The sequence below is a fragment of the Aquarana catesbeiana genome, linkage group LG04, assembly GCF_042186555.1.
Source record: "Aquarana catesbeiana isolate 2022-GZ linkage group LG04, ASM4218655v1, whole genome shotgun sequence".
Lineage (NCBI taxonomy): Eukaryota > Metazoa > Chordata > Amphibia > Anura > Ranidae > Aquarana > Aquarana catesbeiana.
In genome coordinates this window covers 166,256,476-166,271,320 of record NC_133327.1, presented here as the reverse complement: position 1 = coordinate 166,271,320, position 14,845 = coordinate 166,256,476, and the positions used below count along the sequence as shown (strand labels likewise).

The 14,845-nt window shown below is 44.2% G+C and overlaps 1 protein-coding gene across 1 annotated transcript in view; it reads left to right on the top strand.

The window, feature by feature from the left end:
- Positions 1–5,677: 5,677 nt before the first annotated feature.
- The window catches only part of TM4SF18 (transmembrane 4 L six family member 18), a 48,697-nt gene continuing 39,529 nt past the window's right edge, over positions 5,678–14,845 (top strand). The window contains exon 1 of the mRNA XM_073625917.1: positions 5,678–5,946. Within this exon, the coding sequence (XP_073482018.1) occupies positions 5,770–5,946 (177 nt within the window). The 5' untranslated portion in view covers positions 5,678–5,769. The remainder of the gene's footprint in view (positions 5,947–14,845) is intronic.

The following is a 14,845-nucleotide window of genomic DNA, read 5'->3' as shown; positions in this document are numbered from 1 at the left end:
TGTTTGGCTCACACCCTTAACTTGGTGGTGCAGCGGTTCTTGGGCAGGTACCCAGGCTTACAGGATGTCCTGAGACAGGCCAGGAAAGTCTGTGTGCATTTCCGCTGGTCATATAATGCCAGTGCTTGGCTGGCTGACCTCCAAAAGGAATTTAACCTGTCCAAGAACCGCCTAATCTGTGACATGTACACCAGGTGGAACTCAATGTTGGCCATGCTGCAGCAGCTGCACACGCAGCAGAGGGCCATCAATGAGCACCTGAGCGACTATGGCACCAGGACAGGGTCAGGGGAGCTTGTTTTTTTTCCCCACACCAGTGGGCCATGATCAGGGATGCATGCACTGTCCTCTCACCATTTGAGGAGGCCACGAGGATGGTGAGCAGTGACAGTGCATGCATCAGTGACACTGTCCCTCTTGTCCACCTGTTGGAGCACATGCTGCGTGGAATAATGGACAGGGCACTTGAGGCAGAACAGAGGCAGGAAGAGGAGGACTTCCTTAGCTCTCAAGGCCCCCTTTATCCAGACAGTGTTCCTGCGTGCCCGCCGATCACACAGGAAGAGGATGAGGAGGATTGTGTGAGCATGAAGGTGGAGCCTGGCACTCAGCATCAGCAGCAGTCTTCAAAGGATCATTTACAGTCCCAAGAAACCCATGGACTTGTACGTGGCTGGGAGGAGGTGGCTTCGGATCATGTCGTCCTTAGTGACCTAGAGGACTCCGGACCGAATGCCTCAGCAAACCTACGCTGCATGGCCTCCCTGATCCTGCAAAGCCTGCGGAAGGATCCTCATATTCGTGGTATCGAGGAGAGGGATCATTACTGGCTGGCAACCCTCCTTGATCCACGTTACAAGGGTAAGGTTGCGGACCTTATCTTGCCATCGCAGAGGGAGCAGAGGATGAAACATCTTCGGGAGGCCTTGCAGAAAGGTCTGTGCAATGCGTTCCCTGAGACTGGCAGGTTACAAACTCCTGTTCCTGGACAACGTGTTGCTGAGGCTTCGGTCAGTCAAAGAAGGAGCGGTGGAGAAGGTGGCCGTCTGATGTGTTCAGACAATTTTTTAGTCCGCAGCCCCAAGGTATGATCGGTTCCAGCAACCATCGCCAGCGTCTGTTTTACATGGTGCAGGAATACCTGGGGCAAGATTTGACTTGGACACCTTTCCCACCGAAAATCCTCTGGGTTACTGGGTCTTGAGGATGGATCAATGGCCAGAGCTTGCACAGTATGCAATTGAGCTACTGGCCTGTCCTGCATTCAGCGTTCTTTCGGAATGCACATTCAGTGCTGCTGGAGGCTTTGTAACCGATCACAGGATGGGCCTGTCCACCGACTCGGTCGATCGACTGACCTTCATAAAAATGAATCAGTCTTGGATCACCACCAGCTAATTTTTCAGCCCCTGTCTAACAGGGGCTGGTAATTACAATTTTTGATGCAATACTGTGCAGCAGGGCTCGTTCTTGCGCTCCAACCAGAGTATCTGTGAGGGGTTGCAGTGTTGTGGCACCAGCACCAGTGCAGCCCAATTTTTCAGCCCCTGTTTAACAAGGGCGTGTAATTACAATTTTTGATGCAATACTTTGCAGCAGGGCTCCTTTCTGCGCTCCAACTAGTGTATCTGTGAGGGGTTGCAGTGTTGTGACACCAGCACCAGTGCCTAAGGCCCAATTTTTCAGCCCCTGTTTAACAGGGGCGTGTAATTACAATTTTTGATGCAATACTTTGTAGCAGGGCTCATTCCTGCGCTCCAACTAGAGTATCTGTAGGGGTTGCAGTGTTGTGGCACCAGTGCCTAAGGCCCAATTTTTCTGCCCCTGTTCAACAGGGACATGTAATTACCATTCTTGATCTAATATTTCACAGCAGGGCCCATTCCAGCGCCCACCAAGAGTAACTGCGGGGACTTACGGTGTTGTGGCACCAGCACCACCACCAAAGGCCCAATTTTTCTACAACTGTTACAGTGTTGTGGCAACACCAACGTTTAAGGCCCAAATTTCTGCAGAGTATACAGGGCAGGCCCCTACTTTCAAACATCCAACTTACAAACGACTTGCAAACGGAAGGAGACAACAGGAAGTGAGATGAAATCTACCCCTAGGAAGGGAAATTCTCTCCTGTAAGAGTTAATATGGGAAAAATGTGTCTCCTCTCCTCTGATGCTTTATTACCAATCCTTTTTTCACTAAAACTCCCAAATTTTCAAAAAACATTTGTCATTGGGAATGAAAGTGAGGTGAAATCTTCTGAAGAGCTGCACAGACAGCAAAACAAATGTCACAGAGGTGATAACCCTTCCCTATGTTTTCCAAAAAGCTTAAAAATAGATTTTTTGGCTGGAGCTACACTGTAAAAATGTACCAGTTCAAAATTACAAACAGATTCTATTTAACAACAAACCTACAGTCCCTGTCTTGTTTTCACCGCCTGTATACTGCTTTTCAGAGTATATAGGGCCTGGGGGCCCCACGCCTTTCCTTATTTTAATTTGGGTGCGGGGTTTCCCTTAACATCCATACAAGACCCAAAGCGCCTGGTAATGGACTGGGGGGGGTACCCATGCCGTTTGTTTCACTGATTTTCATCCATATTGCCGGGTCCCGACATTACATTAAAGCCGCAAGCAGTTTTAAATCACTTTTATTCCTTTAAAAATGTCATTTTGTGCAGGGACTGTTCTAAGCACGGGAAACAAGCGCCTCTTTACAGGCATACTATAGACACCCCCAGGTACGATATTTAAAGGAATATTTCACTTTTTTTTTCACTTTAAACATCATTAAAATCACTGCTCACGAAAAAACGGCCGTTTTTAAAACTTTTTTTTGCATTGATACATGTCCCCTGGGGCAGGACCCGGGTCCCCAAACCCTTTTTAGGACAATAACTTGCATATTAGCCTTTAAAATTAGCACATTTGATTTCGAACATTCGAGTCCCATAGACTTTAATGGGGTTCTAAAGTTTGCACAAACTTTCGGTCCGTTTGCAGGTTCTGGTGCGAACCGAACCGGGGGGTGTTCGGATCATCCCTAGTGAGGGGATAGTGATCTGGGTGGCATCCAGAAGTCAACAAGGGAAGTGGGTGTATAAAGGGGAGTTATGTCAGGAAGGTGCGGGGATGAAAGGGTTGATGTGAACCTGATAGGGTCAGGGGGGAGAACCATACTCAGATTTTTCGCATAACTCCCAGACCCCATCGAACCTGTCAATAGCATCCTCCACCAATGCCGTCATGTGCTCCATTCTGCGAATTTCGGCAATGACATTGAGAAGCTGTTCCTGAGAGGGAGGGGTGGGGGCCAACCAACACATTGGTATAACTCTCTTAGCTGCTAATAAAATGTATGAGGATAATTTGTTCGAGTTTTTCCCCAAACCTGGGAAGGGAAGACCAAGCAGGAGATGTAACTGGTCCAACAGGAGAGGAGACTCAAATAGTCGTTGGAGCAGAGACATCACCATGGACCAAAAGGTGTTATTGACTCACGTTGCCAGAATATATGGTAATGGGTACCTCTGGTCTTACCACATCTCCAGCAAAGAGGGGACATAGAGGGATCATAACGGTGTAAGATCTCTGGTGTTCTATAACAGAAGAACAGTATTTTTAACATTGTCTCTCTGCGCCATGCATCGGGATATTTTGGAGGTGGGGGTCCAAACCCTGCCCCACTGAGGGATAGAGATAGGCTTTTGGATGACTTGGTCCCATTTTTGCATGTAGGTGTGAAGATCATCTGAAAGTGGGGAGGTGGAGTGGTGGAGTCCTGAAGTATTTGGTAAATAGCAGAAATGAATGGCGTTTGATGGGGGCCTTGGGAGCAGATGAGTTTAAAGGTCGTTGGTTTAGGTAAGATAAGGGTAGGGGAGAAAGCTGACAGATAATGACTTTTTTGGAGATAAGAGTAATGCAAATCAGGTCCTGAATCAGGGTGGGCGACCAGACAAGGGAGCAGGGGTATGTGGGAAAAAACAAGCCCATCTCGATTTCCGCCCATCCATTTGGTGCCTCTAGGCTGGACCAGAAGACCACTGCCCAAAGGTGGGATGCTAAATAATATTTATAAACATCCGGGGGCCCCAGACCCCCCCGATGCCTAGGGGAGAAGATCACAGAGCTTGCTACCCTATGGGCCTTGCGATTCAAAAAAAAATGAAGGAATCAACATTTGATTAGCTGTACGGTGGGCACTTTAAGGGGAATATGGGGCGCACGCGCTGCCGCATCACTTAGGAGCTGATGCGCGTGCCCGGCAGCCGCGATGTCTGCCGGGAACCCGCGATCGCTCCTGACACCAATCCCGTTCTGTCAGGGGTGAGGAGATGCTCAGGAACAACGCTTAGGAATGCTTAGGAACAACGATTGGTCTCCTCCCCCAGTCAGTCCCATCCCAATTAATGGCTATTTTTAGCTCTGATCGCTGTATAAATGTCAATGGTCCCACAAAAGTGTAAAGTGTCCAATGGTCCCAAAAAAGTGTTAAAAGTGTCCAATCTGTCCGCCGCAATGTCGCAGTCCCGATAAAAATCACTGATCGCCGCCATTACTAGTAAAATTTAAAAAAAAAAAAAATGCCATAAATCTATTCCCTATTTTGTAGATGCTATAACTTTTGCGCAAACCAATCAATATACGCTTATTGCGATTTTTTTTAACAAAAATATGTAGAAGAATACATATTGGGCTAAACTGATGAAGAATGTTTTTATTTTTTTTATTTGGTATATTTATTATAGCAAAAAGTAAAAAATATTGTGTTTTTTTCAAAATTGTCGCTAAACTGGGCTAAACTGATGAAGAATGTTTTTATTTTTTTTATTTGGTATATTTATTATAGCAAAAAGTAAAAAATATTGTGTTTTTTCAAAATTGTCGCTCTTCTTTTGTTTATAGCGCAAAAAATAAAAACCGCAGAGGTGATCAAATACCACCAAAAGAAAGCTCTTTTTTGTGGGAAAAAAAGGACATAAATTTTGTTTGGGTACAACATCGCACGATCGCGCAATTGTCAAAAACAAATTGTTAAAACAACGCAGTGCCGTATCACAAAAAAATGGCCTGGTCAGGACGGGGGTAAACTCTTCCTGGGACTGAAGTGGTTAATGGTCTGCATCAATCACCAGCGTTGCTGCAGCTGTCTTCCTCTGCTGGATGATGCCCTTCGGTTGTCTTCATTGGCCGGCGCAGGATGATGTCACTCCTGTGCATTTGGAGGAGTGCAGTCACTCCAGCACACGGGAATTGTGCTGGAATGTAAACCTTAGATGTGCTTGCTCTGCTCAGTGTACATTACAAAGAAGATGGTGAGCAGACAAGTAGGTTTATTTTATTGCAGAAGAGACATTGCATGTCTCTTCTGCAATAAAGAGCCTGTCTGCTCGCAGTTTCTGATAGTGATACTTAAGTTTGGCTTTAAGAAAAAAATAGGTTTTGTCTAGAGATACACTTTACAATCAGACAGGCTATGGTTCCTGCTGTGCAGCATCAGGCTTATTGTTTTCTCTACGGGTTTCCTTAAAACTCGTAGTACAAGTACTGTACCCTTAATTGCACAAGCATATAGGAATGCTGTCGCTTCTACTATTAGTAATGTGTCTGTTTTGGTCTTGTGCAGTTACTAAGTGCCTGAATTGTTTGTTTAAATATCTCAGCAACCACGCTGTCCTTAGATCAGATGCAGGAAGCATAGAGATCCAAGTTCTACTTCCAAAATATTCACAATACAGGCCTACATTGATTGATTTGCCATCTGATCATGTTTCTGAAGAAGTGCTCTGAGTATTCAATCCTTGCTATCATCCCACTGGCAGTATGGAATATTGTCGTCAATATCCTCTTATACTTTCCTAATGGTGATAACACTTATGCAGCAAGCAACCAGCTCACTAATTATGTCTGGTTTTTTCAAGGAATCTGTTTTGGGGGCATCATGGTAAGCACTGTATGATGTGTGTCTTGTGTGCATGGAAAAATGCTGTACTATCATTTTAGGAAGTCACCTTCACTTTTTTCTTTGAGTAAATGCATTTGACTCCAACAAACCAACCTTGCCATCATTTAGCTGTAGCCAAGATTAAGGCACTCAGTAGATACTACTGCAATATTTCACTTATACAGAAGACAATGAGGCTGATTTACTAAAGGATTTCTGACTCATCACACTATAAAATGTGTGAAGATTCACTTTAATTCTCTAATCACGTGAAAAGAAAATCCCTGTTTACTTTTTATAAATTGAATAATTTAAGTGAATATTCACAAAATGTATTGTATGAACGAACATTCCTAATTTCTTTAGTAAATTAATTGTAATTGGAATAAACTATACTAAAATATAATAGGCCTTAATATACCTTCCAACATTCTGAGATGGGAAAGAGGGACACATTGTAACACGAAGTATAGAAATTCATAAAGAGTGTTTGAAACACTCTTTAGAGACATGTCTCCCTTCTGTGCAACAAATGGCGCAACAGATTTATGCAGATTCATGTTGATAGGTGTTTATAGCGTTACCACCATAGGAGCCACAGGTAGTTTGGTCCTATTTCTTTCCTCAAAGCCCAAGCAGCCAGTCACGCAGTATTTTCAGCACTCTCAGGCTCAAAAACATCAGTCTATGGGTTTTTTTTTTTTTTTTGAACAGTAACTTTGATAGGGATGAGGAAAATGGGATACCCCAGAGCTGCAGAACTGAACAACTTGAAAACTGCTTTGCTTCTCGCAGCTCTGCACAAAATTCAAGATGTATTGCACAACCTCTGGCTGCACTGCAGTCTCTTAACTGTATTTGTTTGTTTGGAGCCCCCTAAATATTTAAGCTGTCTGTGCTGCTCAACCTCCCAGTATACTTTTAGAAGTCTTCAAAAGACACGGAGTAACAGAACTTAAGCCTGTGAAACACTGAACAGCCCTAAACAATCAACCCCTGCTCCACTGTTTACAGTTTATGTAAAGAGCTACGTAAATTGATGGCGCTATATAAGTACCTATAAAAAATAAATAAATACATTTATGAATCTGTTCCAAAATTTTCACAGAGTTTTGTCTCAGACAAAATTTTGACTACAACACAATCTGAGGACAGTATGGACACTCCAACTTCAGTGCCGGCCTCTGACAGATTCATGTACCTGTTTCTGACATTTTTGGTGTAGAGGCCCCACATACTGTAATTTTAAAGGGTGTCTAAGACACTTTTTATGAATTCCCCCTATATTTACACATGCATGGAGCATGGAAGAAGCCCTTTTTATCTCAAATCCAGTATGGCAGTATTTCTTAATAAATTCGTCATAGCCACAGTGCCAGAATGTAAAAGTGTAGCACTAACTACTTTTTATGCATGCATCAAAAATAGCAAGAAAGGTGTTCCACTGCTTTAATGTATTTAGAGTAGGACTTTCTAATACGACCATAGTGCAAAAAAAAAGTATTGTGAATACTTTATTGAATTGCCCAGATTATGAAATTCTGCACACGAAAAATTATTGGTTAAACCCATAAATTTTTTGTTTTTTCACCACCACTAGGTTGGATAAAAGATTTTGTGTGGTAAAACACTTTTGACATGTAGCGCATCCCTAAAGGAGCCACTGAATGAATAATCCCTTTGAGTCTAATCTGATGGTCAAACTATTGATGTTACTACTTTGACCACTCTGACACACCCCCTGTTCAATAAGACAGGCAACACATGGAGAAGTAACTGTAGATCTATTAATATCAAACAGTTCAAAGCAGAGTAAAGTAACACATCCAATGAACAAAAGGAAACAATACCCCTAACTCTAGGCAGAGACTTTTAATTTGTGGGCAATAAGGCAAAGAAAAACCAGGCCTGAGCTTGACCAGATATTAAAATCAGCTTTAATGGTACTGGTGTCAGAAACCATGAATCAGACTGAGACAGAAGTACAGTTAAATCTCACTTGTTTAATAATAATAAAAAAAGGTAAACGTATTTAAAACATAGCCAGAATTCAGGAACTGGAACGGATAGTCAGACAAACCAAAATGTCAGGGAGCCAGAGATGAGTGTAGTAGATGAGTGTAGTAGAACAGCAAGCAGGATCTGGAGCCAGAAGGAATGTCAGCCAAGCAAATTGTCAGGAGCCAGGGAGCGTCTCCGCTCGCCGGGCTCCGGTGCGCATGCGCACGGGACGGGCGCTTCGCCGCACACCCGTCCGCGGACTGATGGTGCGGCGCGCGCGGGTGCACGGCGGTCCTCGTGTGCGCGCCGTCGCCCGTGCGGGTGCCCGGTAGCGCGTCACACTGACGCGCTCGCCGGGCAGGGAGACTATATCTGACGGCTCCAGCGCCCAGTCGGGTTGCTGGTTTGTCGTCAGCTCTCCCTGTTCCTTGTGCCTGTGTTTACCTTGTGACCTGCCTGACTTGTGTACCGAACCCTTAGCTTGCCTGAAACACCACTCTTCCGGATTGCCCCTGTACCTTTCTGCCTGCTCTGTGTACTGAACCCTGGACTGTTAACCACTACTCTGCTGGATTATCCTGTTCATAACCTGCCTGATCTGTGTACCAAACCCCTGGCCTGTTTAACTACTACTCTGCTGGACTTTCCTGTTAATAACCTGCCTGATCTGTGTACCAAACCCCTGGCCTGTTTAACTACTACTCTGCTGGACTCTCCTGTTAATAACCTGCCTGATCTGTGTACCAAACCCCTGGCCTGTTAACTACTACTATGCTGGACTCTCCTGTTAAATACCTGCCTGATCTGTGCACCGAACCCTGGCCTGTTTAACCACCACTCTGCTGGATCTTGTGACACCCTGATTACCACTTGCTTGTTCCCTAACCTCTGCTTGCATTTTCGGTTCTGCTTCTACGGATCCCAGGACACCCGCTTCCAGCCTAGGTACCCACTATCTACCGGAAGCCCGTGCCTCCGCGTGCCCTCAGCCTTCCGTACCCACTTCGGGGGTCTGGGTGCGCGTGGTCGTAAGGGCGAGCCGCTCTCGGCATCTCGGCCTCGGTGAGTATTTGTCCGTGACACAAGTCCTTAACTGGAACACAGGAGAGCGTCTCTAGAGATGTGACCAAGGTGATAGCAAAGATCACCTGGGCTGGACGGCTTAAGTAGGCAGGACTGATGAGCAGGATATCATCAACAGGTAAGTCACTGTGGAGAGATAGGCGCTGGCAATTAGCCGACAGCTGAGCGGCCATCTCAGAGAAGAAAGGGCTGAGCCCAGCCCTGACAACTGGGACCACAAGGGATGCAGTAATGGCAGCCAAGCAATATAGTACCAATCCCTCGGGAGATCTTGAAGTGACCTGCCTATCTTTAAGCCTGCTTGCAGGACTTTATTGTACACACATTAAGCAACTCCCAATAATTGAGCAAGGATTGGATGGTAAAGTCTGTGGAGACTAGATATTAAAAAGGAAAGGAAAAAAAAGCCCCCCCCCCCCCCCTGCATATGAGGAAAAGAGGATTTGGTTTTGCTAGCTTGGTTGGGGCCCTTATTTGCACAATTGGTGGAGTTTAATGGTCATTGCTTGCTTAAAGTCAGGAGGACAACTGAAAGGGTTTAACTCACCAAAGAACTCAAATCCAGTAGCAGGGCTACAATAAATTCAGAAAGGGAGGAGAGTTAACAAAAGTGATACTGAGTCAGAAATGCAGTGATGGATAAATGAGGCAGTAGCCTTGATGATGGACTAAATAGGCTGAAAGACTCTCAGTGGGTAATAAGGTAAGGCAATGATAGCCTTAAGTATCAGTTTCTGCTGTACAGTGTAAGGAATGGGTGAACAACCAACTCACTGAAATCCTGTGCTTCAGCTGTCAGTACTGACGGTGGAGGAGCCCATCATGGACTGATATTATGACTCCAGGGAACACGCTTGACACTTCTGGAACAGCTAGGAGTAGGCTGGTGATCGGTGATCCCACTCTGTGTCTTTGAACAGCTGAGGATAAACTGGCGATCCCTCTCTGTGTCTCAGGGACAGCTGAGGATAGACTGGCAGACTGGCAAACAGTGGTCCGTTATCCCAGCACTCTGTTCCGAAAACCTCTCTTTCACTGGTCTGGTGCCAAGTGCTCCAAACCTTCCCTGGCAGCATGTAGAAACCTCTCTCTCCCCCTCCTCTCCAGTTGCTGGGACTCCTGGAAGCTGTGGACTTTTTTTCCCCACAGAGCGCAATTCCACATAAAAGGAATGGAACTACGCATCCCATGATCCTCTTCTTTGGCACATTCTGCCCTCTGGCACCCGATCTTGGCCAATCAGAAAAGAGCAATGAAAGTCAATAGGAACATAATATGGACATGCTGAGACCTGTTGTCCCACAGCAGTTTGGTGTTGTTCAGTTAAACATTACTTACAAAGACTTTATACCAGAACCTGGCTACAGATAGGTAAATAGAGGTATAATCATTTGGTCCAGGCCTGACCTCAGATGAGGGCCTTGCCTCACCAAAGGTTTTACTCTGTCACCCTTCAGATACATTTGTTCACTTTAGACAGATTTGAAACTTATATGCTATGATTCCAGATCTGTTGGGACTCAGCTGTAAAACTGATTATCTTATGTAAAAAGCTTTATCTTATGTAAAGCTTTTTAAGTGTATTTTTAGGTAACATCTTTTCCTGTATCCAGGCACAGTCAGCATCCTACACATACTGTATATCCATACTTCACACTGAATGTGCACCAAACATCTCCGTCTTCACCACCCCCACCATTTCTTTCCTCCTGAGCACATTGCGACTACTCCTCAACCCATTCTAGCACCCCCAGCAATGGAACTCTTATGGGGCGTACACACGGTCTGACTTTTCGATCGGACTGGTCTGACGGACGCCGACGGACCAAATCCGGCGGACAATCTGATCGCGTGTGGGCTTCACCGGACCTTCCGCTGACTTTTACAGTCGCAAATCTGACGTACTTTAGATTTGGAACATGCTTCAAATCTTTACGTCGTAACTCTGCTGGACCCAGAAATCCGCTCGTCTGTGTGCTAGTCCGACAGACAAAAACCGACGCTAGGGCAGCTATTGGCTACTGGCTATGAACTTCCTTATTTTAGTCCGGTGTACGTCATCACGTACGAATCCGTCGGACTTTGGTGTGATCGTGTGTAGGCAAGTCCGTTCGTTAGAAAGTCCGTCGGAAATCCGTCAAAAGTCTGCCGAAAGTCCGCTGGAAAGTCTGTCGGACCAGTCCGGTCGAAAAGTCCGCCCGTGTGTACGCAGCATTATGGGGCGTACACATGGTCGGACTTTTCGACCGGACTGGTCTGACGGACGCCGACGGACAAAATCCGGCGGACAATCTGATCGTGTGTGGGCTTCAACGGACCTTCAGCGGATTTTTCCAGTTGCAAATCTGACGGACTTTAGATTTGGAACAGGCTTCAAATCTTTACGTCATAACTCCGCCGGACCCAGAAATCCACTCGTCCGTATGCTAGTCCGACGGATAAAAACTGACGCTAGGGCAGCTATTGGCTATCAACTTCCTTATTTTAGTCCGGTGTACGTCATCACGTACGAATCCGTCGGACTTTGGTGTGATCGTGTATAGGCAAGTCCGTTCGTTAGAAAGTCCGTCGGAAGTTCGTCAAAAGTCAGTCGAAAGTCCGCTGGAAAGTCTTTTGGACCCGTTTGGTCGAAAAGTCCACCCGTGTGTACGCGGCATTAGAGACCTTGCGCGGAACCCTAGTTATGAAACCCTGTTATTGCAATGATGCCCAGGTCTGCTGTGGTTCAGCTATAAAACTGGTAAAAATTAGGATTAGTAATGTTTTCACAACATTAATTTTAATATTTTAAAATGGTATTAAATCAAAAACCAAAATATATTACAGCTTACCAATCATTAGATGTGGCTGCAATTCTTTGGCATTTTCCCTCTGTTTTCACCTGGTGATCTGGCCAATAACACACGTACTGTATTAGAATGTAGATTCTGGATCAATAAGCACAGGAGGTACAGCAAACAGCAGCATTGACAGTCTAGGGGAGGGTAGCATTGAATGTATTAGCAGATCACAAATATACTAACAAATTGAAGCCAAACTCACACTTTATAATCAGTTATGGCAGTTTTTATCCCGTTTTGGGATAAAGGTTTTACATAAATAAATAAAAGCTGATTATTTTATACACTCCTGCCAGTGTTAAATGGTTTGTCATATCCATGTAAACTGATACATTCTGCTGGAGAGCTTGTGCTTTTGAAAAACAACAGACTTACTGGCTGGATCACTAGATGAAAATAGAAGAAAAAAGCCTAAAAAAGAAAACAAATTCAGCCATCACATGTAAGAATTGGTAAACAGCAATATAATAATAATTTGCTTTGGGGTTTAATACCACTTTAAATTTATCCAGAAAGTTACAGTTGAAATGTATGTTTTGCTTGTGCAAAGAAAATCAGACGTTACTTTTAGGTTTATAATAGCCTGTCCATGATACTTATAATTGATTCTTTTTTTTTTTCTTTTAACACAATGCAAGTTATCAGAAGACGCTGAAAGCATAATTGAAACATTGCAATAAAAATGACTTGTATTGCCATCTAGTGGCCAACTTGTAGTATATGCATGTCAAGTGGTTTTGTTCTTGAACTTTGTGGAATCATAGGCTTAAAGTATAAAAGGGGGGGGGGGGGGGGGGTTTCCATTTTAAGGACGTTATTAACATTTCTCCTTTTTTGGTCTTTTTTCACTATTTTTTTTTTTACTTTTTATCTTCTTTATTCTTTTGGGCTGTTTCTTTATTGCACATTTCTTTTTCCTAATGTTTTCCTTTAACAGTGTGTAAACGCAGGTTTTTGAGCATTTTTGTATCCCGCATTCTTTAGGATGTTTTGTATCCTTCGGACATCTTTTTGAAATATTGTTCGCTAGAACTTTTTTTTTCATGGCTCCATTCTGTGTCAGACATTTACCTAATATTGATCTTTCCTCAATTAAGCAGCCAATTGTAAGCGGGTAGGTGGGTGGTACCTACTCCATGTTCCCCTCCTTGTTGAGTGCCAAGTATGGGTCACATAGGGAGCCCACCCTGGGTGGGTTTTTTCTGGGCTACGCTAGGCACCTTGAACAGGGTCACTGTATTACACATGGGGTACCTTTGTTCTGTGCCATTTTCATCAATGCCCTGGGCTCAACCTTATTGCTGGCCTCAAATGAAATTCAATTATTCCGCGCTAAGGAAAAACAAAGGAACTGCAGCCCCTCCGACAGAGAATTTCACCTAAGTGAAATTCAAATAAACGAGATCCTATAATAGAGGAATTGGCACTGTTCAAACATGTATTAAATACTAAATGATAATTAATATATGAAAATAAAAATAAAAAATATTTCAAGGTAAAAGATAAACGGATGAAAAATAAAAGATACAATATAAAATAAAGAAGAATGTATAAGTGCAAATGTTCCAAACTATTATATTATACTATAAAGTGCAAAGTGCTAGAAAATATGTGATTCATAAAATATAATGCACAACAAATTATTAGCAGTGATATAAAACATCAAATGTCATGTGGCAGAAAAATATATAAAAATTCTAAAACACTGTGAGATAACAAAAACACCAAAATGGTGATATAGGGAGTGATAAAAAATTGATGATAAAAATCCCAGTGTCCTAAAAGAATCAATAAAGTCTGAAAAAAACTGTAGTGTATCAATCCAATAAAAATCTTGATGTAATGATGTAACAAGTGCTCCCCTTCTTCTGCTGCACCCCCAATCGTGCCCACACTCACCAGAGCGCCTAACCCCTGCAGGGGTGATAAGCGTGTAGGTTAGGATCCAGCAGTAGTGCTCCTTGGCGATCGATGATCATCAAAACGGTTGCCGTTTATCCTTTTCCAATATGCCAATGGTATCCTATTAATAATCCCCAGCGATAGGCATCCATATGTTATAGAAAAAAAGGAACCTCATAGTGTAATCCGAAAAAACAATATTTATTGTAAAAACAATTTAAAAAAGAGGAGCTAACAGTGCTCCACCGGCCGGCTAAGAGCCGATAGCCGTAGCAAACAGCGTGGTAGCGGCGTGCGTTCCACAGCCTGCGTACCAGGAAACCGGAAGTTCATAGTAAGAAAACAAAGAAGCGACGTATGCGTACCACGTAACCATGACGTATGCGTGGTACGCATACGTCGCTTCCATTATAGGACCTCCTTTTTGGAGATAAATGTGCACTGTGTACAATTGCACCATACTGTAACTGTTCTCTAGTTAACTCTCAGGTCCCCGTAACATTGTACACTTTCTCTGTAACTTGCATTTAGGAGGGACACGCTGAGCCTTGTCCACATCCACCTATCCAGCGTATCACTGCTACTGCTCTCCCAGTAACGGTATGGGGTCCCACCGTGTACCCAGCGCAAACTACATGCATGCACCAGCGTATCACTGCTACCTCCCTCCCAGTAACGGTATGGGGTCCCACCGTGTACCCAGCGCAAACTACATGCATGCACTAACCTTCACTTGACTGTTCCATTCCTACAGGCTGGGGACCTCTGCATGGCTAATCTTCTCCCATTTTTATGGGAGACAAACCACTCACGGAGAGAGTGCCAACAACAACACCCTCCTGCAAGAGGCTATCCCACCTGCCCCAGGCACACGCTTAACGACAGGCTGCTTGGTAGACTTCCACTAACATTGGTAACCACTTGAATCTGCACACTGCACTAACTTTGGTACTGATGTCTCCATTCCCCAGTGTGTCTAGTAACCTGAAGTGCAGACCATGTGTGCCAGCTACTTGTTTTACACCCACTGAGTAACTTCAGATCAGGCAGGAACAAAGTTTCAAAGCTTTACT